General features: G+C 49.6%; 1 protein-coding gene across 1 annotated transcript in view; it reads left to right on the plus strand.

The window, feature by feature from the left end:
* The window catches only part of Smad7 (SMAD family member 7), a 29,140-nt gene extending 21,176 nt beyond the window's left edge, over positions 1 to 7,964 (plus strand). The window contains exon 4 of the mRNA XM_021150582.2: positions 5,866 to 7,964. Within this exon, the coding sequence (XP_021006241.1) occupies positions 5,866 to 6,404 (539 nt within the window). The 3' untranslated portion in view covers positions 6,405 to 7,964. The remainder of the gene's footprint in view (positions 1 to 5,865) is intronic.
* Positions 7,965 to 26,937: the final 18,973 nt, after the last annotated feature.

Here is a 26,937-nt window from a genome sequence, read left to right on the forward strand (position 1 = left end):
GCTCTTTCTAAAGGAGACGAATGAGTGACAAGAAAAAGAACTCGTTTGGAAATAAAGAAACAACCAAAATGTTGCTTTAGAGGTGGACATGGCGAGGTTTTTTTTTTTGACGCCCTTTTTTTTCTCCTTAGGCTGTTTAGGTTTTTTTACAAGTTAAATGCAAAACTGCCCAACTCCTTCCGGAGATTTTTCTTCCTCTCTAGAAGGTGGTGGGGATGTATGGAAGCAAGCGCTCGTGGGAACTGCTGATAGCTCAGGTCTCGTCCGTGCTCTCCATAAAGTGAGCCTAGGGGCCTGTTTTGCCCAAACTGCTTTCCTCTAATTTATAGACGGATCAAAGTGATAACTCTCAGGAAAGCAAGCTACAGAGTGACTTACTGGCAAGGAAGCTATTGCCCTCCTCTCCTTGGCTTAAAGCAATTGGACCCTTAACTCAAGTTTTTCCTTGGAGCGATAGGAGAGGACTTTCAGAACGAGGTATTTAGTGGCCCGGGGTAGCTTACCTTTTGATAGCCTGGGCTTGGATCCCGGCTTTATTCTTAGGCCTGTGAGTTGGGCCTCCTTGCTTTTGAGACTTCATAAGATGGTGATGCCACACAGTCTCAGGCGGATAACCTGGGCCTTTTGGAACACAGTAAGGCTTACTGGATGTTAGCACTGACCTTGAACTGTCCTCTCACCTGTGTGATTGGCAGGTGCGGGTCGGCACCTTCTCAGTAGTTGAGGTTTAGATTAGAGTTGAGGGTTCTGGGTGTGTGTAGCATACCACGTGGGATGGGCTGTCCACGGTTACGTTACTATTGAGTGGTCATCGTAACTCTGAGGCTGGCCCAGAGAGATTCTGGTTTAGGATGAATTTAAGCATCCCGCCAGAGTTGGAAATTGCAGTGATTGGGGGGCAGGGACCTAAGGAAGGACTCATTTAGGGATCCAGCTGGATTGGACCCAGGGATTTGACTGAGCACCCTGGCCTTGAAGGAGATTCCAACACGCTCTGACCATTCCTCCCAGTCCAGCAACTGTCAGTGAGGTAGTGTGTGTGTTTGAGTGTGTGAGTGTGTGTGTGTGTGTGTGAGAGAGAGAGAGAGAGAGAGAGAGAGAGAGAGAGAGAGAGAGAGAGAGATCTTAGTGTAGTCTGTGGCCCTCAGACTTCACTCTGCTCGGCTTTGCTGAAGGGGAGGCCGAGTCTCATCATCTTCATTGGTGGAGAGTTATACCTGAAGCATTTCAGCTTTCTTGAGTAAGTTGCTCCCCAAGTTCAGAGTTATCCCGAGCTGCTGTGGGACCTTCTGGACGTTGTATTTCTACCCGAGTTCTCCGTGATTTCTACACATGACCAGTCCAAGTCAATAAACCACGTAGCTTTCCCTGTTGGCTGTGGGGTTTGATCATTTGCCTCACGAGAAGGAAGCCGAGTGTCCTTATCATGATGCTGGGTGATCCTAGATTGGGGGTTGGGCCCCTCTTCTTTTTTATCCTTTGTCCTGGGATGGTTTGAGTACACTCAGTTTCTCAGTGGGGAGATGCTGGGCGGTGGTGCTGTTAACCTTTGAGATGTCTGCTGTAGAATGGGACAAGGGCCGGTGGCTCTCAGGGCTGAGGGAGGACCCTTGACCTGTTGCGGGTGAGGTGTGGTAGTCAGTGTTTGTACTCCAGGTTGCTGGCCCAGCCTTTGTGTCTACTCGTCTGCCCTTTGTTTGCCCTGCGGGAGGAGCTTGCAGGCCAGCCTACCCTCGGGTTTTGGCAGAAAAATAGGACTTTACAGTCCAAGTGCCTCACAGAGGTGAGAGTGGGTGAGACCCTCCTCCTTGGCCATCTCCTACTCCAGCCAACCACCCCATGTCTTTCTTGGCAGTTGGGGACAGTTAACCTTGTGAGTGCCTGTTCTGTGACTCTGTCTATTCTGGCTTCATTTTGCAATCTTGTTTTCTGTCAAGAGATCTAAACACCAGGACTCTGCCATGAGTACCTGTATGTGAACCCCCAACTGTTGGATGTATTTGTCTAGTCGGAATCCTGTTGTTTGTGGGTGACCTCATAGTCTTCCTCATTTCTCTTCACACCTTTAAGTTTTAGTTATTTACTTATCGTGTGAATTTTTTTATTGTGGGGGGGGGAGCACAAGGGTATAGTGTTTATGTGTGGAGGTCAGAGGTCAGCTGGTTCTCTCCTTTCACCATCTGGGTGTCAGGGTGGAAGGAGTCCAGCGTGTCAGGCTTGGTTGTTGGCACCTCGGCCTACTAGGCCATCTTGACAGCTCTATATACCTTTAAATGGTGGGATTTCTTCTGTATCTAACGGGTGTTCTTGGGTGCAATTGAGGTCCAAAGTATAAGAGGCATTTGTGAGTCTAGTCTATAAGTGTCTGTTCTTTGGTGACCGGGGTGCTAGCTCTTCTTGCTCAGTGGTCTTTCCTATGAACAGCGCAGACACCATGAAATCCTCCCTCTCAGGTCTCTACTGCTCCCTTTCCCTTAAAGGGAAGACTTTATTCATTAGGAAAATGTGGAGGGGGAGGGGCGAACACCTTAATGGAATTTCAGATCTATTCAGCACTTTTTCTGGTATTGCTTCAAAAAAAAATCCCCTCAGCTGTAATAAAAAAAAATTGTGAGCAGGCATCTGATTACGGAGCTTTTTTACAACGTAGTTTTTCTTCTGGATGCTTTTGAATGAGTACGCGCTGTTTAAATGCAAGCCCCTGTACAGTTTCTGGGGTGGAAAAGTTGCAAAAGAACATCAGAAAGCTCATAACGAGCGGGAGTTGGTTTGCGTTGGGAATGCGAGCGGTGAAGCCAGAGTTGGACTTCCTGTCCTCTTCCCGTCCCTTTTGAGGTGACCAAGACTTCGCTGGCCCTGCCCATGTGTCCTGGGAAACTCTAGGAGAGAAATCCCTACCCTAACCTTTGTTGGAAGACTGTGGGCTGCGGGCCCAGCTTAGGTATCTGTTCCGTAGAAAAAACGATGTTGGGTATTTCCCATAAGTGAGCCCAGCCAGCCATTTTTCAGGCCAAGGTGGGGGCATTTAGGTGATGTCTCGTAGAGCCCGGCCGCCCTACCTTTTCCGAAGGTGTGGGACTTCTGCGTTGGGAATGCGTGCACCGAGGGGTTTGCTGGAGTGTTTTGGGGCTCAGAAATAGTCTGGGCAAGAGCAAGGGGGTGTGTGGAGCTGACCTGTGTGGGGCTGGAGACAGGGAGGTGCAAGCAGGGGTCTCCCTGGAGCTCGTTGAGGGGACACCCACACACAACCATTTATCTGGGCTGGGCCATTAAAATGCTCAACAGAAAAGGGCTTTTTCCTAGGGATGTTGCCTGGCTGCAAATTGCTGGGTAGACTGGCTGTCTACCCAGGCGTCTTCCCCTCCATACTCTCTCTCCACGGGCCTCAGGCTCCAGCATTGCCCAGTTTGCTCTGTCCCAGAGGCTTGCCTGGCAGACAGGACCCTCACCCCTTGCTAAGGAGGCCAACATGCCTGGCATGGGGAGCAACTTGATCCCAGACTCCTCCTCCTCCTTCCTCCTTCGCATTCCCTTCCCCCTACCCTTGCTGTCTGGTGCCAGGTTTCAATGGGGCTGGGCTGCATGAAACAGGCATTGTAAGGCCCCTCTTAAAGAGTCTCCCCAACCCCCCCCCCCCCCCCCCCCCCCCAGCTGCTCCCTAAGTCTTCCTTTCCCTGTCTGGGTTTCTTGACCCAAGTTCGGCACACTTTGGGGGAGCACTCTTGAGTCCAGAAGTGTCTTTCTTACTTTGTTGGACTAACTTTAGGGGTCGTTGGTGTGGCCTTCAGAGCTGAGCTCCCTCTCTGAAAGAAAGTTCAGAGCTTGCCAGCGCTCACGAGTTTATTAGCAGTTGATGGATACTTTGCAGAAACAAGTTAATGCCTGATGAGTCACCTTCTGCTCTGAGCCCTCGTCCCTCTCTTGTTTTTCGTCCTTTCTAGTGTGTGCGGGCACAGACATTCCACCATCATAAACGCACACTCAGACACACGCGGTCTTGTATGCTTGGGATGTGGGTCCATGGCACTGGGGGCAAGGGACAGTGCAGGTCTGTGATGTTGATTTTTTTTGTTTGTTTGTTTGTTTTTTGTTTTCAGTGGCGTGGGGATTCAGGAAAGGAATCCAACACTCTATCTTGGCATCCTCTTTGTGTGTAGCTGGGCATGGGTCGGGGAGGCCAGCTAGAGGGGGTGTCTGTAAGTAGGGGACAGTCACTCAGGATTTGTGTGTATGTGGCTACCTTTGTGGGTTGCACAAATATACAGACTCACACGTGGGACTCACACTGACTGCTGCTTTGGAAAAAAAGAAAGAAAGAAGCAAGCAAGCAACGATCTGACTGGTTCCCAGGTCCTAACATGCCTATAAAACTTGGACTGGATTGATGTACCAGGCTGCCCTGGGTTACCAGCAAGACTTGAGTTTTCTCAGTCCTACCCCTGCATGGGGACAGCCCTCTGAGCCCAGAAACAACAAAGGCCTCGAGGACAGACATATTCCCCATACAGCTCCATCTTCAGGGCCCGCCAGACTTACTGGAGTGGGGGAGAGGGAGGAGGAGGCTTTCAATTCTGCCTTGGTGCTCCCCCCCTCCCCCCATATACACTCCTTCCCCCTCTTGCTTTCCCCCATTTTTGTTAGCAAATACAAGACTTCCGCTCTCCACCCTGCCGCCACAAACCACAGCGTTCCTGCAGCCTGGCGGGGCTGGGAGATTTATAGGCCTCAGTCTGGGGCCTGTTCTCTCTTGACTGGAGTTAAGGGAGGTCGTAGCCTGCTGCCCATTCGAGGGGGAGGGGCTTTCTTAAACATAGCGCCCCCCCCCCCCAAAGTTCACAGAACTCTTGTTTAGGAAAGTCACCTTACCAGTGTCAACCCCAGGTTTCCAGGTTGTTGTGGGGCGGGGAGGGGGGGGCTTACAGGAGGGGCGGGCAGACAGGTCGATGAAATGCCACAGAGGGCAGTATGGGCTGTGCAGGGTCAAACTGGAGGAGAAGGGGGCATGCCAGCGAGATAGACTGGCAGGAGTGTATCAAGGATGGTCACGTTTATTTTAGACATGGCCTCTTCTGTCTGGGCTGGCCGTGTGGTCTAGGCTGATGTCTTCCTACATGTTGTAATTTGGCATTTGGCCTTGAACTAATAACCTTTGTACAGGCAGGAGAGAGAGAGAGAGAGAGAGAGAGAGAGAGAGAGAGAGAGAGAGAGAGAGAGAGNAGAGAGAGAGAGAGAGAGAGAGAGAGAGAGAGAGAGAGAGAGAGCGCGCCAGCCGTCTGATGTTCCCTTGGGAGCAGGGCATCGATGTGGATGTGAGAATCGAACAAGCTGGTACAGAGGCCGCAGGTGAACCACCTGGCTTCTCATTCTGACTGGGTCACCCACCACCCAGTAGGCCAGCATCTCTCATCGAGGTCTTGGGGGGAGGGGGTAGAGAAACTGTCCCTCTAGGTTCCACACCCATGGGAGGCAACTCTCATTTAGGCCATTTCTGAGGCCTTCTCCAGCTCCAAACAGCAGGACCAGGCTATCAACGGTCCCAGAGTCTCTGCTTCTGGGGACAAGTAGACACTGGGGCCGAGGCTGCAGGCTCAGATGAGACGGGAAGGGAAGATGACAGCAGTAAGCCTCGTAATTAAAGGCAGATTAAGATGTCTTCCCTCCATTAGCACTGTAGACCCTACAGCTAGCCCAGGCTGACCCTACAGCTAGCCCAGGCTTACCCTCTTTTGTTTTTATACTGCTTATGGGGACACTCCACATGAGCGCACATGTGCAAATGTGTCTATGTATAGTCTTTTGATTCTAGGAGAAAAAGAACCCGGTCTCTGTCACCACCAACGGTTGTCTGCCATTTTTGTCTTGCAGATTCCCAACTTCTTCTGGAGCCTGGGGATCGGTCACACTGGTGCGTGGTGGCATACTGGGAGGAGAAGACTCGCGTGGGGAGGCTCTACTGTGTCCAAGAGCCCTCCCTGGATATCTTCTATGATCTACCTCAGGGGAATGGCTTTTGCCTCGGACAGCTCAATTCGGACAACAAGAGTCAGCTGGTACAGAAAGTGCGGAGCAAGATTGGCTGTGGCATCCAGCTGACGCGGGAAGTGGATGGCGTGTGGGTTTACAACCGCAGCAGTTACCCCATCTTCATCAAGTCCGCCACACTGGACAACCCGGACTCCAGGACGCTGTTGGTGCACAAAGTGTTCCCTGGCTTCTCCATCAAGGCTTTTGACTATGAGAAGGCCTACAGCCTGCAGCGGCCCAATGACCACGAGTTCATGCAGCAGCCATGGACGGGCTTCACCGTGCAGATCAGCTTTGTGAAGGGCTGGGGCCAGTGCTACACCCGCCAGTTCATCAGCAGCTGCCCGTGCTGGCTGGAGGTCATCTTCAACAGCCGGTAGTCGGTCGCGTGGCGGGGAGAAGAGGACAGGGCGGAGCGTGAGCCGAGCAGGCCACCGTTCAAACTACTTGCTGCTAACCTTTCCCGAGTGATTGCTTTTCGTGCAAACTCTTTGGTTGGTGTTGTTCATTGTTGGTTTTGTTTTGTTCCGTTCTGGTTTGTTTGGGTTTTTTTCCTCCTTTCTCGTCATCCTTGTGTCCCGCTTGTCTTGTTCTTTGAGAAATTAGCTTATGGTGCGGATTTTTGTTGGGTTGTGTTGTGTGTGTTTTGTTTTTGTTTTGAGGTGGTGGGGGTGGTTGGCAGGACACCCCCCCCCCCCCATACGAAGACAGGAAACGAGAGTCAGCACTGCCAAGCATGGTGTGTGAAAGTGGATACCACCTTCCCTTTGAATCAGCGTTTCGGTTGTCCGTGCGTTAGGGCTGTACCCGAGCGACAGATGGGGGAAGTGGCGTGCTTTTTTTGTGTGTGTGTTCTTTATGGATGTCCCCGGCTGAGAGGCTCACAGTGCCAAGCTGTGTGTCTCTCTAGCCTTTTGGACACGCTCGGTGGGGCAGAGGCAGTACCTGGGCAGACTGGCAGCAGGTGCCAAGCTCTGCTCCAGCCTGCTGAAGCCACCCCGCCCCGCCCCGCCCCCGCCTCCACAGGACACGGGCCTATCCACAGGCTTCTGAGAAGCCAGCCTGCTAGAAGGCTGAACCAGAACCAATTGTTTTCATCCCTGTCTTACTGCCGCCTGTCACCCGCTGCCATTGTCGAGTCTGTCTTTTTTGGCCATCTGCTCCTGGATCTCTCTCTTGAGATGGGCTTCCCAAGGGCTGCCGGGACAGCCCCAGTCACAGTATTGCTACCCCAGTACCCTCTCAGGCCCTTCCACCGGGTCCCAGCCGTGGTGGTTTTTTTCATCAGGTTTCTCCCAGATGTGGAAAGTCAGCTCAGCGCCCCATCCCCCATCCTGTGTGCTGAGCTCTGTAGACCAGCGAGGGGCATCAGGGAGGGACCTGCGCAGTGTCCCCCCTTCCCGCTGAGAAGGGTGTAGCCCCGTCACAACAAAGGTACCATCCCTTGGCTGGCTCCCAGCCCTTCTCTCAGCTCATACGCTCGCTCGTATGATACTTTGACACTGTTCTTAGCTCAATGAGCATGTTTAGACTTTAACATAAGCTATTTTTCTAACTACAAAGGTTTAAATGGACAAGAGAAGCGTTCTCATTGGAAATTTAGCATTGTAGTGCTTTGAGAGAGGAAAGGACTCCTTAAAAGAAAAAAAAAAAAGCTGAGATTTATTAAAGAAAAATGTATTTTATGTTATATATAAATATATTATTACTTGTAAATACAAAGACGTTTTATAAGCATCATTATTTATGTATTGTGCAATGTGTATAAACGAGAAGAAGAAAGAAAAGATGCACTTTGCTTTAATATAAATGCAAATAACATGCCAAATTAAAAAAAAAAGATAAACACAAGATTGGTGTTTTTTTCTATGGGTGTTACCACCCAGCTGAATGTTTTTCTAAAGGAGTTTATGTTCCATTAAACAAATTTTTAAAATGTATACTGCATCCCTTGTTGTTCAGAGCTTTGGCTTGGCTTGGGGGGAGGCTGGGAGGTCTATCAGTGGAGACAAAGGTGAATCGGCCAAGACTTTGGCTTAGTTCCCAGGTCTGGAGGGACCCCCCCCTACCCCCCCAGGTACCCTTCTGTTAGGTGTGACCCAGGTTTTCTCATTGTATATTGGGAAGTGACTAGAGGGAGCCCTGTGGCTGAGGGAAGTATCCCTGGGAGAGTGGGGGAGGAGGTTGGAGGGTGGGGAGAGGATTGGGTCAGGGACAGAAGAACAGGGACATCCTCAACCAGGATCCATTGGCCCTTGCTCCTTCCACACCGTCCTAATTCATCCTCCTCATGGGAGGGGACTGTGGCAGGAAATGGAGGTTAAATGTCCCAGAGTGATCAGAGAGGTGAAACTTCCACCTCCTCACCCCTCCAGTGATGACGGAGTTCAGGCTTCATTCTTAGTCGCCGGAATGTTCATGACCGATGGGTCTACCAGTCCTGTGGTTCTGCTCATCCTGGCGCTCTGTCAGGTCCCTCTTTAAGTTCTCTGCCTGCACGAGCTGAGCTGAGACCTTCTTCTGTCCATGTTTTAGATTGATCATTATACACATATCAATAATACTACATGTGTACCTGATGCCTAAGGATGTCAGTCAAGTTACAGATAGCTGCCATGTGGGTGGGAGCTGACAGTCCAACCCAGAACCCTCTGTAAGAGCAACAAGTGCTCTCTGCAGCCCTTTGATACTAAGGGGTGGCTGGCATCTTCAGATCTTCTGGCGTTAGGTGGAAGCTGATAACTGCTGCAGAAGACACCATCCACCGCCTGTGCCCAGGGCTGTGCTGTAGACATCTCTTCCAGCCTCCCTTGGAGGTTCCGTCTGCCTCTGAAGAGGAAAGGGGATAGTTGGGGGGTGGGGGCAGAGTTGTGTTAGGTTTAGTGTAGCCTGAAAAAAAATCACTTGGTTAGGCTCTGACTTTTTTATTCTTATTTTTTAGTATAGAGTAGAATTTATTTAGGGCATGGGGAGGGGAGTTAAGAGGGTAGTAGAGGCAGAGAAAGGAGAGTAGGTAAGTGGAGGCCAGAAAGAAGGGGAAAGGGGATGGGAAGGCGGGGCACAAGGGAGTGAGAAGCAAGAGTGTAAGCCGTTCTGACTTTTTAGTGTCGGGATGTTTCTCTTTGACTGCCCATACGGTCTCGATAATGGACCTCCCTGTGGGTACACGAGCCATCACCCCTGTTGCTGGTCAGGCAATTTCTTGAGGTTCCTCCACAGGAAGTTTTAGGTCTGATTTCATCACTTAGCTGTCTAATCACTGGGTAGGGCAGGGTTAAGGTGAGCAAGGCAGGTGCCTGTGTTTTCTTAAGTAAATTCTGGTTTGAAAGGTCAGAAGCCATTCGACCTCTAAACCCAGTCCCCAGGATTTGCAACCTTTGTTTACACCAAGGACTCCCCCAAGATCATGCTATACTGCAGAGGATGCTGGCGGATCTTCCTGAAACAGTCTATTCTTCAGAGGTAAATGATTGGCCCCAGAAGACCCAACCCTACACAACTTGTGGCTGAGGCAGACGTGCACCCAGATGACACAGCCCAGAGTGACAGGGACCTCTTTGTTGGTCTATGTATTCTCAACAGTTCAAAAGAAAGCGGACTCAAGCCCACTGTCATTCCAGATGTGTCGATGGCTAGTAGGGTGCCTAGAATATGGCAAACAATAGATGGCTCACAGCTACTGGCTAGGGAATTGGGCGCAGTTGGGTTGGAGTGTTCACTTTGGTGAGTCACCCAACACTTTTGGCCCTCCATTTATGAAACACAAATAGGTATTCGACCTGCCCTGAGGGGCCAGAATGGGGATTATTGAGAAAATACACCCAGAGAGCTAGCTGAGCCATGTGGGATCGCTAATTTTGACCCTACAGATGAAACAGTTTCATTCGGTTAAATCAATGAAATGATCAGTTTGAGGGAATGGCGATTAGGAGACTCCGACCTTCATCATTCTCTAGACATGTCTAGACATTCTCTAGACAGGGCTGACAGTGTCCTCGGGGTGGTATGCGCAGCAAAGTGGGCTGGAGAGAAGATAGCGAATGGATTGTGGGGGATGGTCAACACCGGGGTGAGAGCCCTTCTGTTTAGGATGCCATCAAACGGTTGAACACAGGCCAGGCAGGAGGCAAGGCCACTAGAAGCCATGGCTCCAAGGCCAGGGTGGCCTGCCATCGGGCAGTGTGGACGCAGGCTGTTCAGGGAACAGCCTGCATGGTACAGTCCCGGTTTCCTGGCGCTGGAGCTGCAGGCCTCAAGCTGCCAACTCAGCACTTTTCCCTCAGCCAGAAGTGGCCCCCCTCTCTTTCTGAAAGTAATGATTTTCTAAAAATGGATTCCCTCCCCTCCCCCAGCTGCAATTAATCTACTGAACACAAAGTGGCCGCTGGAGGAGGCTCCTGGAGAGTTCGAACCAATGCACGCTCATTGATTAATTCAGGGATGATTTAGGGATGGGGAGGGATGGGGGGGGTGCACACAGCCTCTGTGGGGACAGGCTGGGTCCACTTTGGAATCTCTGTAGTGACTGTTAGACCCACACAGACTCACTCAGGAGCCTCCTTCCAGCGAGGCCATAACCAACCGCTCTGGGTATTTGAGAAGCTGGGCCCAGCTTCGACATCCTTTCAATGAACCCCAGAAGATGAAGATAGACCTGGGGCTGACATTTTCAGAGAAGCTTTGGCGGAAGGGATACCAGACACATGGAGGACGCTTCCTCCTTTCTGAGGGTTACAGTAAATGGTGGCTTCAGACGTGCCAGTTTCTCTTCTTCTGTGGGCACTTTAGTTTCAAGTACGAGCAGAGAGAGCTCTGGCCCTGTTGAGCACAATGATTGGAATTGTCACCAGGTGTCCCAGCACCTCTCCTGTCTTATCCTGCTAGAGTTTTCTTCAGTGTCTTTGTACTGTGTGTATCATTGTCTCTTTTTATTTGTTGTTTTGGTTGCTGTTGTACTCCTGTGGCACAGGGTCAGCTCTGGGACTGTACAGCTTAGCTCCCTGGCGTCTAGAATGATACCCAGCAACATAGTAGACGCTGCAGGGACTGCTTGGATGAATCTATGCTCAGTGACACTGCAGGGACTGCTTGGATGAATCTATGCTCAGTGACTGAGTTTCCGGGAGGGCGGGGGGGGGGGGGGGGGGGAGGTGTGCATTCATGTTTCTGCCAAATTTCCCCCCAAACAGTGGGCATCTACTTACTTTCAGATACCTCATGAAAACAAAGAGGTGGTTCTTGTTATTTTCTTCCCAAAAAGTGAATGAGAAGCTGTCCCTCTTGGGGTGGTTAATAACAACCATAAACACCAGAGCAGTCACAATTAGAACAGCCTAGGGGCTGGCAAGATGGCCCAGCCGGTAAAAGTGCTTGGATTCCTAAGACTGCGGGACGTTTAAAGTAAGTCTGTAAAATATTTTATGCTGTGATGTTTATATTAATGTGTGATCTTGGGGTATGAACAAGAAAGGGAAGGTTGTGGCTTTACATTGATGTGTTTGTGTGTCCGTCAGTGGCGCTGAATAGTTTTATGCTAACTTGATATAAGCTTTAGTCATTTGCGAGGACGGAGCCTCGATTAAGATAATGCCTCCATAAAATTCAGCTGTAGGCAGACCTATAGGGCATTTTCTTAATTAGTGAATGATGGGGGAGGGTGCCACTGTGGGCTGGTGACCCTGGGTTCTATAAGAAAGCAGGCCGAGCTGGGCAGTGGCGGCACACACCTTTAATCCCAGCACTTGGGAGGCAGAGGCAGGTGGATTTCTGAGTTCGAGGCCAGCCTGGTCTACAGAGTGAGTTCCAGGATAGCCAGGGCTACACAGAGAAACCCTGTCTCAAAAAACAAAACAAAACAAAACAAAACAAAACACAGGCTGAGCAAGCCATGAGGACAAGCCAGTAAAGCCAGCAGAGAGCAGCCCTCCATGGCCTCTGCATCAGCTCCTGTCTTCAGGTTCCTGCGCTATTTGAGTTCTGGCCTGACTCCTTTCAATGATAAACAGTGATATGGAAGTGTAAGACCCAAGTTGCCTTGGTCCTGGTGTTTCACTGTAGCAATAGTACCCCTACCTAGGACACCACCCAAACCTCATGCTCTGAACTTGATCCTAGAACCTATGCCAAGATAGATCAAGAGACTCACCTTTAGAGAGCTATCCTCCTCTCTCCAACACACGTATATTCGCATCGCATCACGGACACACACACACAGTAGTTATAAAAAGTACAACAAAGCAAAGCCCACTGTGTGGGGAAGAGATTCTCACAAGTTGTGTTGTGTGGTCCTGAAGGGAATGCTGTCACTCAGCCCATTTTACAGATGAGGATGCGGAGGCTCATGAGTGACCCCAGGGAGAGAATGGAAGTCCGTGGCATTCCAAGCCTTGCTGTGGGTCTTAACAGGAGGCTGGAGATGCCAGTGGCTACGGGAGGGGAGGAGCTCTGCACGAGGGCCGTTCCAGGGCTAGACTGTCCTGTCTCATCCGAGCAGGGGCTGTAATCTTTGCTTCACACGAGGCGTCGTGTCATCAGCACCAAGTCTAATGACATACTGCAGCCAGGGAAATTACAGTGCCCAGGAGGTTTGTCCCAGAGGCCCTGCCCAGGGTAATTCCAGAGCAGGGATGGATGCTGGGAAGTAATGAGGACCGGGCAGGCTGCTGGCCTCAGGTGATGGAAAGGTATGTGAGGGAAATGGAGGATTTTAGTTTCCTGACGCATCACTTTTCATTGAAAATAGTGAAGAACAAGCCAGGTGTGCTCTCGAATGTCTCTGATTTGGGAGAAGCTAGAGTCCAAGACAGCCAGGGCTATAGAATAAGGCTCTGTCTTAAAGAACAACAACAGTGGGGGCTGGTGAGATGGCTCAGCAGGTAAGAGCACCCGACTATTCTTCCAAAGGTCCTGAGTTTAAATCCCAGCAACCACGTGGTGGCTCACAACCATCCGTAACAAGATCTGACTCCCTCTTCTGGAGTGTCTGAAGACAGCTACAGTGTACTTACATATAATAAATAAATAAATCTTTAAAAAAAAAAGAACAATAACAGCAATACCCAAAAGGTCTAAAATGAAAAAAGTCAAAGTGACCCAGAGTCTCACAACTTAAACCATCTCTGCAGCACTGCTCTTCAGAGGGGACTGGACTGGAGACCTTTGAGCGCCGCCTTTCTGAATTTGGCCCATGCTCATGAATCTGTACAGCTTTTTACAAGTGGAGTTGTATTGGCCTGCAACCTGCTTTCCTCCTCTAACGACACATCTCAGACATTTTTTTTTGTAGGTCATTCATTTTCATAGTTGTCTAGTACTGGAGCTGAATTGTAAGAGGCCAGCACGCACTTAAAAGATAGTGTCACTTAGAATTGTATAAGAGTGCCAGTGTGAACCCGGCACTCTCTCCTGATGGTGGTGGGCACGGACCTGGCCTAACCGCTTTTGGAAAACATTTGGCAGGCAGGCTCTGCCAAAGCTAAAATAACACTGGCATCTGAAGTGTATTTCCATATTTTTCGAAAGACATGTAGAAGTATCTTCATAGCAACGCTATTCCAAGGAGCCCCAACCTTGGAGCGACTTAAAATGCCCATCAAAAGTGCAACAGTTGTATTGCGTACGATGCTCACCGGGAATGAGAGCGTGAGGGACCACTGTGCTCACCTAACGGGTGATGTGGAGAAGGTGTCTGACTTCCAGAAGGAGGGAACCTCGATGATAATCACCAGGGTAATTCTAACAATCTCCATGCTGTGTTGAAGCCACCACGTGCCGGGCTGGGGTTAGCAGTCAGCCGCAGAAGGCTTGCCTAGCGTGCTCAATGCCCTAGGTTTCCTGAGTACATCCTGCGCAGTAAAGCAGAAAACAAGAAACAAAAAACCAAAAACAACCCCATCACATGGGACGGTCTCATTTACATAAAGCTCAAAGCCAGGTGAAACTAATTTTTGCTGTTAAGAAAGGCAGGCAGAGGGCACGGGGATGGGGTGGACGGTGGGTGGGTGGGGGGCGGAGCTTCGGCTCCTCGGATTCTGTTCTCTGTCTGGGGTTGGTCACATGTGGCGCAGTTTGTAAAAATGATTTGTAGTACATTTCTACACACGTATAATAATTCAGTTAGTCTGCTCTTTACGCAATAGCAGCAGAGAGGGCTAGGGAGACGGCTTAGGGGTTAAAACCTTTGCAGTGTGGAAGCAAATGAACGAAACTCAGATCCTCAGAGGCGCAGAAATGTCGGCTGAATGTGGCTGCCCGCCTGTAACTCTAGCCCTCAGAAGGTCGGGCCTGGGGATCCCCAGAGCAAACCGGCTGTTCAGGACTAGCTACTCTGTGCTTGATTGAGAGACCCTGCCTCGATGAATACGGTGGAAACATGACTGAGTGTTTGGTGTCTGACATCAACTTCAGGCCTCCACGTATACCCACATACATGTGCCTCCACACATGCAAACACATTTGCACAACACACACACACAAATAGACAAAAATAAAAATAAAGGCAGTGGAATTGTTCAGTCCCCTCCAAAGAAGTCAGTCTCGTTTCTCTAAGCTCACCGTTTCTCTTGCCTTCCCCCACCTTGCCAGCTGTACCCACAAGAGAACCTTCATTTACACCCGGGGCAGGGACAGAACAACACTGACACTCTCATTTGGGACTCCCTGGGCCCTGGGGACCAGCCTCTAATGGGAGTGAGAAGGCACTGACTGGAACTTTCTAGGGTAGGATAAGGAGCCTTGTTATGGAGGTAGACAGTGTGCATCTGGGTGGGGGAGGGGAGAAGACAGGAGAGGAAGAGGCACAGTGGCGGTGACTGTTCACAGGACTTTGGAGGGCACTGACAGGCATCCTTGGTGCACAGCTCTGTAGATGGCAGCTTCTAAGTCCCAGGTATTACAAGGACAGACAGACATATAGGCAGCAACAGCTGCTAGCAGCTAAAGGGTGATGAGTGCTTACCTGTGTTAGAATCTGTTTCTTTGTGTCACTTCCTTGCCGCTTTAAACACAAGGCGCTCCAGTTGATAGTCAGGTACCTGTTGGAGAACCCCATGTACCCAGGAAGCCTCTACCCTTACAGTAGACACACAGACACACATAGATACACTCACACTCATAAACACACACACTCACAATCACACAGACACACACTCAGACACACACACAGACACACACAGAGACACACACAAGGCACACACAGACACGCTCATATACACACAAACACACACACAGACACACACTCAGACACACTCACACAGACACACATAGACACAGACACACACACACACATAGACACACATACACAGACACATACACACACACATACTGAATTTTGATTGGAATTTGCTCTTTTGAGGACTCTGGGACGCTGGCACACAAAGAAAATGTGGTGGCCTCCACAGTGTCTTAGATGACATGCGACCACACTTACAGGCACTGTTTTATTTATTATTTGGGGGATGCTCAAAATAGTTATTTGTTTATTATTTATTTGACTTTAACTCACTATTTAGCAATCAGGTAAGAGGCAGGAGGGGATGTAGTGAGAGCGTGCATGCATGTAGTGCGCTGGATCCCAGCCCCCAGAACACCAAGGCAAATTCATAAAAGGAAAGGAGAAAGAGTTCAAATGTCACCTGGAAACGGATGAAATCTCACCTCCAGTCCCAGCCGTCACTTAGACACCTCATTCCATTCTCTAGTCCTTCTTACATTCCCTCCACAAGCTAGGGGCTCACAGGAAACTTGGTGAGGGAATATTTGTTATAACATGATACAAGAGTGTGTGCTCTAAATTCTTGCCATTTATTTTATGTGACTAGATGGTTTTCTATCATGTATATCTGTGTTTTACATGCATGCAGTGCCCATGGAGGTCAGAAGAGGGGGTCAGATCCCCTGGAACTGGAGTTACAAAGTTGCTTGTGAGCCGTCAAATGGGTGCTGGGAATGGAGTCTGGCATTCTTTGAAAGAACAACAGTGTTCCTGACAGCTTAGCTCTTTCTCTAGTGCCAGAGTGTGATTTTTTTAAGTGCCTCGCTCTACCCCTGAGCTTCATATTCTCTGTCAGTAAACTGAGTGACTTTGTCTCTTCCCTACATGTCCACAGCTGCACACTGCACACCCAAGCCCCACTCCCCCAACTCTCCACTGTCTCGTGAAATTCTTGTCTTCTTTCATTGGCTTACACAAATGACTTTGTTTTAACCAACACTCTCATCTGCCATGGAAGATCAGAGAGAGGAATCAGTTAGCCCGGTGCTGCCCCAGCTAGCTGAGCCCCTTGTCACCTTCCTACTGCTCATGGAAAGGAACCCTGTGAGGGTCGGTGCCTGACCCATGGCCTGGGGTAGATTCCATGCTTAGTGCAAGGACACCTGGCATGCGTGGTATATTTGTTCACTCTAGTCTGGGTGAAAAAAATCGGAACAGTGAGGGTTTCGAGGCAGGCCAGGATGCAGTCAACAGGACATGCATTTTTGTTAATCTTCCTGGGAAACTTTCCTTTGCTGGGTTTTCTGGAAAGGGCAGAGATCAGATTCTTGCTTTTCCCAGTTTCTCCCTGGCCGGCAACTGGCCCATCAGATGCCCCTACCATTTTGGAGACAGGATCTGGCAACAGAAACACAATCCTGCAGAATCATTGGAACTGTGGGCAACAGCCATACACACTGCTTCGAGGGGAACAGTAGGGACCACAGAGTAACAATAGAATCAGTTTAGTGCCCACTGCTGATGTCAGTGGGCAGAGAAGAGCCACCTGAGGTTCTGTAACGGGTCGGTAGAGTTCTTTAGAGGCCCGTGTGAGGTATGACTTGACAGTCATCCTCGCTGTGGAGAAACTTTGTAACTTGCATCTATGACTCCCTCGGGTCCCTTTTCCTTCTTTGCTTAACTCAACCGTAATACTGTCATTTTACAACCAGGAAGACTGACTATGGATAGAGTTCGGGGTGGATATAGGGTACTGGACAAGGCTGGTTAAAAAGACATTCCCCTTGGGACAGGAGGGCGGGGATTGTCTGGGCCTCACCATGGTGTTGTAACCATGGCATCCTCCTACACGGGCCACTCCACACCGACAGTTTGGTAAAGTTATTTCTGCCTCTGGGACTATTTCAGGAGGACCCAGCCTGGACTAAAGCCATCCTAGGCGAAAGCCTCATTCATGCGGACTCTGCTGCTTCCAAGGGCAGGGCACTGCTGAGTTCAGCAGGACGGGGAAGCCTGATTTCTTCCTTTCCTTATTCTCCTGCCATTGTCCCCTTATGAGCTTGGGTAAGTCCTAGTCCCCAAGGCTCAGTGTCCTCTGCAAGATCCTTCGATGTGTGCAGGAAGCCGACAGGCCTTTTCTGGTACGCAAGCTTCCTATTGGAATAGCACCAGGGCCCCGCCCCGCCCCGCCCCCAACACCTCTGCTCTGCTTTGCCTCCATGACAGCCTGTCTCTCTCCATCTCCACACATACAAGTGAAGAAAGTGCGGTTGGTGGGACCAGGGAGCGACTGATTGTATCAGTGGGTGTGAGGTGGGGGTTGAGGACCTTCTACCGTGTTTCTCCTTGGGTCCTGGACCATGCCCTGTTTTTCTCCCTGTCTCATCTTCTGAAAACTCAGTTAATCTTTCCTTGGTCTTTGAGTAGCAGGCTAAAAAACGGGGGTGGGGGGGGTGGGGGAATGAGAAAGAGCCCAGGACCAGGGGATAAGGAAGGAGAGCAGAAGGCAGGGCCCTGAGGCAGCTGGCAGCCACCTTCTGGAAAGCCCCCCTCAACTGAGCCTGGTGAAGGCCAAGGAGGCCCCGTCTCCAGTCCATTTCCCTTGAACTGGAGCCAGCGGTCCTCACGCATTACTCATTGGCGGGGCGGCCCTGGCACCGAGCCAAGGAAAACAAGCCTCCAGCCTGCCTGGGGGCTGGTTGGCCTGGGCTTGGGAGGGGAGGGAGGTGCCCGCATTACATCCAGCTTGCTTGGTCCTCCTGCAGCTCAACCCAACCTGACTCTAGGCTCAAGCTCTCTCTCTCTCTCTCTCTCTCTCTCTCTCTCTCTCTCTCTCTCTCTCTCTCTCTCTCAGGCTGGTTTTGAACTCACAAAGATGCACCATCTCCGCCTCCTCCTAGTTAAAGGGATTAAAGGCCCGACTTCTTTTCTTTCCTTTCCTTTCTTTTTGTTCTTTCTGTATTTTAGAGAATATTTTAAATTTTTTTTTTAAAGATTTATTTATTTTATTGTATATGAGTACACTGTAGCTGTCTTCAGACACACCAGAAGAGGTCACCAGATCCCATTAGAGATGGTTGTGAGCCACCATGTGGTTGCTGGGAATTGAACCTAATCACTGAGGAGCCATCTCTCCAGCCCTGACTTTAAATTATTTTATTTTATGTATATGAGTATTTTACATGCATGTATGTGTAACCATGTGTGTGTATTGTCTATGGAGTCCAGGAAAAGGGCTTTGGATTCTCCTGGAACTGGTGCTACAGACTGTTGTGAGCCACTATGTGCTGCTAGGAACTGAATGTGGGTCCTCTGCAATAGAAGTTCGTGCTCTTAATCTCTGGGCCATCTCTCTAGCCCTAAGACTTTTTTTATGTTTGTTTAAAATTTTTTGAATTGTGTGTGTGTGTGTGTGTGTGTGTATCCCTGGATATAGAACTCAAGTAATTAGATGTAACCTTTTTTTTCTCCCTTGATGTTCTTTTTTTTTTTTTTTTTTTTGGTTTTCGAGACAGGGTTTCTTTGTGTAGTCTTGGCTGTCCTGAAACTTGTTCTGTAGACCAGGCTGGCCTTGAACTCAGAAATCTACCTGCCTCTGCCTCCCAAGTGCTGGGATTGTACCACCCATAAAGGTGTGTACCACCATACCAGGCCCTTGTCTAAGTTTTAAAGATTCATTAATTTTATTTTATTTTATTTTATGTACATGAACATTTTGGCAGCATGTATGTTTGTGCACCACATTTATGCCTGGTGCCTGAGGAGGCCAGAATGAGGTGCCAGATCCTCTTGAACTGGAATTAAGGATGGTGGTGAGCCACCTGTGGCGCTGGAACCTGAACCCTGGTGTTCCCCAAGGATGACAAGAATTTCTTCACTGAGCCGTCTGTTCAGTCTTTGTCCAGTTCTGGCTGGGTTGTTTGTCTTGTTCTTGAGCAATGAAGCATTCTGTTTTTTGGTTTTGTTTTTTTTTAAAATATTTATTTGTTTATTTTTAGTTCACGTATGTGAGTGTTTGGTCTGCACCGATGTAAGTGCTCCAAGTGCAGACAGACGGTGGTGGTCATGGCGACGTTGGATTCCCCCGGAGCTGGAGTTACACAAAGGATTGTGGCCCACTGTGTGGGTGCTGGGAATCAAAGCCAGGTTTTCTGCAAGAGAGCTGAGTGCTGTCAGCCGCTGAGCCACTTCTCCAGTCCCTTGTGCCTCTTCCGAGAGTTTTCTAATCATCTTGTTGGCTTCTCCATACAGGAGTCAGCTGGAATTTTGACAGCAACCCCACTGAACTGGTAGGTCAGTTAGGGGTGTCGACCTTTGTGGTCTCCCTTCCCCCACCTGCTTGAACCTGCTTGCTCAAGGGTGGAGCTTCCTGCTCATTCGTCCTGCGCCTACTGCTGAACCCTGTCGCTTTGCTGCTTGGAGGCACACACGTGTTCGTCCTGCTCCTGGAGATTGTTTGGCGGGAAATCGGGTTCCCTCCCCCTTCCTTTATAACTGAGTGTCTGGAAATAGTAAAATTGAGCTTTGATCAGAATGTTGTCTTAGCTACATTTCTTTCTCTCGCCGCCTAGCCCCTCTTCTCTTCCAGCTTTCCAAAATGCCTTTCCAGGCTAGAACCCAGGCTGTGATCTGCTGGCCGGACACAACAGACCTTGAGATGTGAAATCTCCTCTACCCTGATTAATGGCTGTCTCTCTTTTTGTTTGATTTTTGTTTTGTTTGTTTGTTTTTTTGAGGCAGGGTTTCTCTGTGTAGTCTTGGCTATCCTAGAATTCACTATGTAGACCACCAGGCTGACTTTGAACTCACAGAGATCTGCTTGCCTCTGCCTCCTGGGTGCTTGGATAAAAGTTGTGTACCACCCCCCCCCCAGCTGTTTTTCCAATTCTTTAGATTTTCCTTCCCTTCTTCAAATGTTTTCTAGTTTTCAGAGCATAACTTCTCTTGTGAAATTTTGAAGTAGTTTGTTCTTTTTTTTTTTGATGCTATCATTTTTTTTTAAAAAAATAATTTCTACTTTTGGATTTGTCTATTATGGCTTGAACAAGTGCTTACAGTGCTCAGTGTTGTGAGGGCAGATAGCTGAGGACAAGCTTTGAGATATAGTGAGATCATGTATGGGAACTGGGCAAGCAGACTTGGCTTTTGGCTCTTCTTTTGTTTGTTTGTTTTTTTGTTTGTTTTTGTTTTTGTTTTTGGTTTTTCAAGACAGGGTTTCTCTGTGTAGCCCTGGCTGTCCTGGAACTCACTCTGTAGACCAGGCTGACCTCGAACTCAGAAATCCACCTGCCTCTGCCTCCTGAGTGCTGGGATTAAAGGCATGTGCCACCACACCCGGCTGCCTTTGGCTCTTCTTGCTTGAAGCACAGCAGAGGAGGGTGTCCTGCAGAGGCGAAAGAGCCCTTCAGGAGTTAGAAAGAGGACTGCAGAGTTGTCAGCAGGAACTGACTATTTACACGGGAAATTCACCTGCCCATTCTGGTTGTGCCAGAGGCCACAGCCAAAGCAAGCTGTGCCACTCCAGGGAGGGAGGAGGAAGCTGCTCCCAGGAGGCCTGAGGGCTAGCTGAAGGGCCAAGGGAGACTGAGGAGGATTCTTGTCTCTCTTCCCACTGTCTCTCCCCCCACCTCTACATGCTCCTCTAAATGACAAGTAGAGGCGGCAGGACCTCTTGGGACAGGGACTGTGCAAGACCCTGTCTATCTGAAGGTGAGGAACATGAGAAGCAATGGGGTCCTAAGTTTGGTTCATCTTCTCATTGACCCAAAACTATCTCTTTCCTGTTACTGCTTCAGCCTGGCCCTCTCACTCTAACAACTGTTTCACAAGCAGACAGCGGCTGTCGGTCTGGCCAATCAGAGGTCCAGGGCTTCAGACAATCCCTTCCAGTCTGGGCGGCTCTCTCCCTTCTCCAGGGCTTCTTTCAACACTGCACCCCCCATCCCCCACCCCACCCACCCCCATGCCTGGAAGTCCGGTTCCTCATCTCAATGGCAGCTTCTTCTTCAGTTCAGGTCCTGTGGCACCTGGGAGAAGCCTGCAGACACTAAAGCTGTCATTTATCTTCTCTGGTACCAGACTCTCCGCTCACGTAACAACTTAGCTATGATTGCCATAGGGACAAAAGCAAAGCAAGAACGGTGTGCCTCACATTCTTGAGGAGTGGAGGGTGGGATCTGGGGTGAAGAGGATAGACAGACCCCATCTTTTAATTAATTAATTAATTAATTAATTAATTGGTTTGGTTGTTTGACTTGGTTTTTTAGGACAGAGTTTGTCTAGTCCTGAAACTTGTTCTGTAGACCAGCCTGGCCTCAGACTTAGAGATTCCCTTGCCTCTTCCCCCTGAGTGCTAGGATTAAAGGTGTAAATTTAACCCACGGCCTGTGTTTGTTTGTTTGTTTGTTTGTTTGTTTTTTGAGACAAGGTTTTTCTGTGTAGCCCTAGTTGTCTTGGAACTCTCTCTGTAGATCAGGTTGGCCTTGAACTCAGAAATCTGCCTGTCTATGCTTCCTGAGTAATGGGACTAAAGGTGTAGTGCCACCACAGCCTGGCTAAGAACACATATTCTGAAAAAAAAGAAAAAATGTTATCAATGGTTTAGTTATTAAGAGCATCAAAGCCGGGCGTGGTGGCGCACGCCTTTAATCCCAGCACTCGGGAGGCAGAGGCAGGCGGATTTCTGAGTTCGAGGCCAGCCTGGTCTACAGAGTGAGCTCCAGGACAGCCAGGGCTACACAGAAAAACCCTGTCTCAAAAAAAAAAAAAAAAAAAAAAAAAAAAAAAAAAAAAAAAAAAAAAAAAAAAAAAAAAAAAAAAAAAAAAAAAAAAAAAAAAAGAGCATCAAGTGCTCTTTCAGAGGATCTGAGCTGGGCTCCCAGCATTCAGGTCTAGGGCTATCTGATATCTCTAGTCTCCAAGGGCCACAGTCATGTGTACCACCCCCATTATGCACACATTAATAAAAACAACATAAATCAAATGCCATCAGTGGCGTGGTTCAGCGGTAGAGCTCATATCTAGCATGTTCTAGGCCTTGGATTTGATCTCCATCACAACAAAAGGAAAAAGAGAATATAAGATTCCCTCATTGTCCTGACCAACTCTTCCCTATCATTGGATCTCTTCTCTAACCTTGAATGTGTGAGGCACGTCAGGATGCCTGAAGACATGGGAAGGAGGAGAGCCCCAGCTCTGGCTGCCAGAGGCTCTGTCTTCGCTCAGCAGGAAGCTCCTTCAGTTTAAATTATATCTCGAGGGATCCGAAGAAAGGGCTCACCAGCCTGGCATCTGTGTGCCCAGCATATGCATTTGTTCATTTGAAAACCACTCACCATGGGTGTGCTGGGCACCAGACATTGCTTAGGACATCAGAGACAGGCTGAACAGTGGCTTAAAAGCTCCCAGCCCTGGCTAGATAGAAGAGGGAGAATTACACTGGCCATGGAGTCAAGCATTAAGGATCCTGGTCAGGGAGGGGCCCTGAAGAGGTATGGAGTGGTGTGGAGGATGGCTCTAGATCAGTTTATAAAGGACTTGGTGTCAGCTTAGACACACATGCTAAGAGACCTCCGCAGGCTTCCACAGGAAGGGGCTCTTGGTGGGGTTCCTCTAAGCAGGGCCCAGCCAAAGTTCCTGTTCTTCCCTCCGGCTCTACGGCATGACAGGAGCAGAGGCTCTGAGGGGCTGCTCAGACAGGGCCCTGGCCCTGACTCATACCCCGCCTCCAAGACATGCTCCACCTGCACATAATTAGATGTTGCCTCCGATCACTTTGAACTGCATGGCAGTCAGACAGCTCAGCTGGGGTAGCAGCGTGGCGGCCTCTCAGCTCTGGAGGGAGGATGGGCCTGCCCTCCAGACACTGGGTAACCAGGAGCCCTTGGGGCAGAGCAGGCAAAAGGGGCAGGCAGGGTCAGGCAGGACCTAGCAGGAAGCCAAACCCATGAACCCTTCCATCTTACCTCCATCTTGGCTCCTTGCCTCCTCTGGGGTTTGTTGGGTGGGGCTGCACTCATGGTGTTGTTTAAAAAAAAAAAATCACTGAACAGGCTCGGTGAAAAGGAAAGAGCAGACCAAATTATGGTCCTATGAGAAGCTGGGTACAGGCAAAATGGGTGTGGCTGGTCCACGGTGATGCTTGGATGCAGATCTGGGCACTCAGAAGCCCAGTCAACATAGTCACGTGTCACTTCCCTAAAGCCCAGGAATTCCCTTGTCTTTGAGAAGAGTTGAGACTGTTTTAGACTCTGTTTGTTTGTTTGTTTGTTTATTTGTTTTGAGACAGGTTTTCTCTGTGTAGCCCTGACTGCCCTGGAACTCACTCTGTAGGCCAGGCTGGCCTGGAACTCAGAAATCTGCCTGTCTCAAGTTGGGACTGTTAAACTCTGCCTGCCCCAGGACCTTGGGACCAGGCCCCTCCCACCCCCCCAAAGAGAGTGTGTGGGGTTGTTGGAAGTCTGTGATGCTGAAGCCAAGACCAAATGTGGCTTTTGGGAACATCTGGGAACATTGGATTTGATCTCCATCACAACAAAAGGAAAAAGAGAACATAAGATTCCCTCATTGTCCTGACCAACTCTTCCCTATCATTGGATCTCTTCTCTAACCTTGAATGTGTGAGGGTGGGGGACGTCTAACCACAGTGACTTTTGTCATCCACAACTGTGTCTCCCACGCAGGTCTCTTTCCCTGTGGTCCCTATTTCCATGTGAGGCCTGGGTGAGGCCTTCCCTGCCTTCCTTCAGAGAGATTATGAGGCTCAAAGAAGGCTCCGAAGATAAAGGAGAACAGAAAAGAATGTGAAAACTCAGAATACACTTGCGTGGTTATTAATATCAACGTCCTACTAGCCCAGTGGGAGTATAACTGTTGCAGGCAGACAGAGTCTCAGCTCTCCCTGAGAGCCGGGTCTTTGCTGTACCCTAAAGTTGTCTTCAGGAGCACTTTGAGGAGTCACCAACTCCCTCTGACCTCCCCAGTCTGGCGCAGTCGCTGTGGGGGCGGTGGAGGAGTGTGCTTACATAGAATGATTTCTCTGTGAGGGGTTCCTTGGTACTGCTGTTGCTCACAGCACCTCAAACATACAGACATCAGCACATGTGCCCTCTCACCCATATCTCGCTAGACACAGGTAACTCTTACACACATGCACATACAGGTACACACAGGCAGCTGCCTTCTCCGAACCTGGCTCCATCACCATCTGAGGCCTGTGGAGCAGGCAAAATTGTTATTATCTGGGTGGTGGTGGTGGTGGTGGTGGTGGTGGTTGCTGCAAACGTCATTGGGGGTGGGGTGGGGTGGGGGGGAATCTCGGCAAAAAAAAAACACAAAAAAACCCAAAAAACAAAAAATAAAAAACAAAAAACAACAACAACAAAAAACCCCAACAACAACCAAAAAAACATCAAACAGCGGCTAGCAGCCACAGATAGCAGAGGCGACGGCCCTTTGGGGCCCTTTCCAGTGCAGACCTGCCTCCTCGTTTGGAAAAACGACTTATTATTAATCTGTGATTGAAACTGTAATTATGCCATCACCCGGTCAACAAGCTGGAACATGGTGCCTGCTGCCGGCTGGCAGGACTTCGGGGAAGTGTGTTCTTCCCCTTGACTGGGACCACGCAGGCACCCTTCCCCAGCGAGCGCGCACTGCGCGGATGGGGTGGGTGTTGGACTTGCCTGTACCCTCAGACCCACCTCCTTGCTGGGCTCTGGCTCTGGCTGCGCAGATGGGTGTCTCTGGGCTCCTCTCCCCAGACTCTGCCTGGGAGGCGTGGCCGCGGGATGTTCCCAAACAGAGAGCAACCTTTTCGGAGCCCCAGCCCAAGGGGAATAGTGGAGCAGAGGGTTAGGACGGAGCCTTGCGGAATGGCAGTCTTCCCAGCATGTCCTCTGCAACGGGCCCTTCCTCAGCACCCTGCACGGGCACAGTTCCAGGGTCTGCTAGCCTGTCCCAATCTCTCTAGGTCCCCTAAGTGTTGGCTGGCTCCAGCTTCATAGCTGTATCCTATATTGACTAGTTATCACACACACGATCTAGCACAAAAGACTTCCTGCTCGTGACATAATTTAATCTTAATTATTTTTTATATGTATGGGTGTTCTGCTGCACGCATGTCTAGGCACCACTTGTAAGCAGTACCCAGTGAGGCCAGAAGAGGGCATCAGGTACTAGACTAGAGTTAACACACAGTTGTGAGTCTCCGCTGTGGGAGCTGGGAATCAAACCTGGGTCCTTGGGGAAAACACAGAGCTCTTAACTGCTATTCCTTGTCTCTAGCTCTTTAGCAGATCCTTTTAAACCACTCAGTTCCAACAGGAAGTAAAAGACCAGAACTAGCCTCACAGATAAGGCAGCTGTAACCAGCAGAGGCAGGTTACTGTCTGGGCCTCGGAGCTGGTGTTGAAGCCAGGGCTGCCATGGACTGACTGTCTCTACCTACCCTGCAGTGAGTTCTAGTGATGCTTCAGCTACTCGCCTTGGCCATTTATCTCTGTGCCTTCAGCTGCCCATTTCTTCTCTGCCCCTTATTTCTGCAGTCTGGGATGATCTGGGCCTAGTCTTCCATCTTCTACTTTGGATCATTATGCGCCAGTCAGGAAGCCTTGATCCCACTGATGATGCCCCTGTATCTTTCTGATATTAAATGGTGAGAGCCTGGATTCTGGTCACATCCACACACCATTCTGTGGGTCAAAGGGAGACACCATGGGTGTGATGATGTTTGTGACAGTGATGGCAGGAAGGTCTTTGGAACAATGTAAAACTGTCGGAGCCTCGTTGGGCCTTCATTGACAAATGGGTGTGGCAAGGCCTACCCCACAGGGATCCTGGTGGGAGAAACTGATGGGTTGTAGTAGGGAAGGCTGACACTTCCTAAATACACTTCGAGGACAGAGATAGCACCCTGGATGGTCGGTTCCATAGGTGACATTCTCTGCAGCCAGCATGGTCCACATGGCCAACTACGAGACGGTTTTAGGACCAGAAACTGTTGTGTCCCCTCCTCTCAACCCCAATTTTTCTCCACTTCATGACCCACTAGTATCTTAATTCCTTTGGTCCCAGGCCATCCAGCTCCTGAGAAAGCCCATTTCTTAACTAAGGGATTATTATTGTAGTATCTTTCTATTAGGGCCTACGCTATGTGCCAGGCTGGCTGATTTAGTCATATAACAAGCAGGGTCCTGAGAAAAGATCTGGAATGACTTTCTAACCCATGGGGTCTCCAAATCCCACCACACCTGTGTAGAGCAGGGATGTTTCTTTTTTTTTTTTTTTAAGATTTATTTATTTATTATATGTAAGTACACTGTAGCTGTCTTTGTCTTCAGACACACCAGAAGAGGGCATCAGATCTCATTACGGGTGGTTGTGAGCCACCATGTGGTTGCTGGGATTTGAACTTCGGACCTTTGGAAGAGCAGTCGGGTGCTCTTACCCAGTGAGCCATCTCACCAGCCCCCAAGCAGGGATGTTTCTTGCCTTAAGATCACATACCAGGGAGAAGTAGACAGAGGCCATGAATGTTTCCTAGGGCTCTGGCCACCACCAACCAGAAACACACAGTACCGCCTTCATAGAGGAGACAAACTCATCCACAGCTTGTCAGATTGTGGGACAGTTGCCTGTGGGGGTTAGGGGAGAAGGCATAGTTCTCTGACCTGAGGTGTCGGTGACCTTAGCAATAGGGCAGG

The sequence above is a fragment of the Mus caroli genome, chromosome 18, assembly GCF_900094665.2.
Source record: "Mus caroli chromosome 18, CAROLI_EIJ_v1.1, whole genome shotgun sequence".
Lineage (NCBI taxonomy): Eukaryota > Metazoa > Chordata > Mammalia > Rodentia > Muridae > Mus > Mus caroli.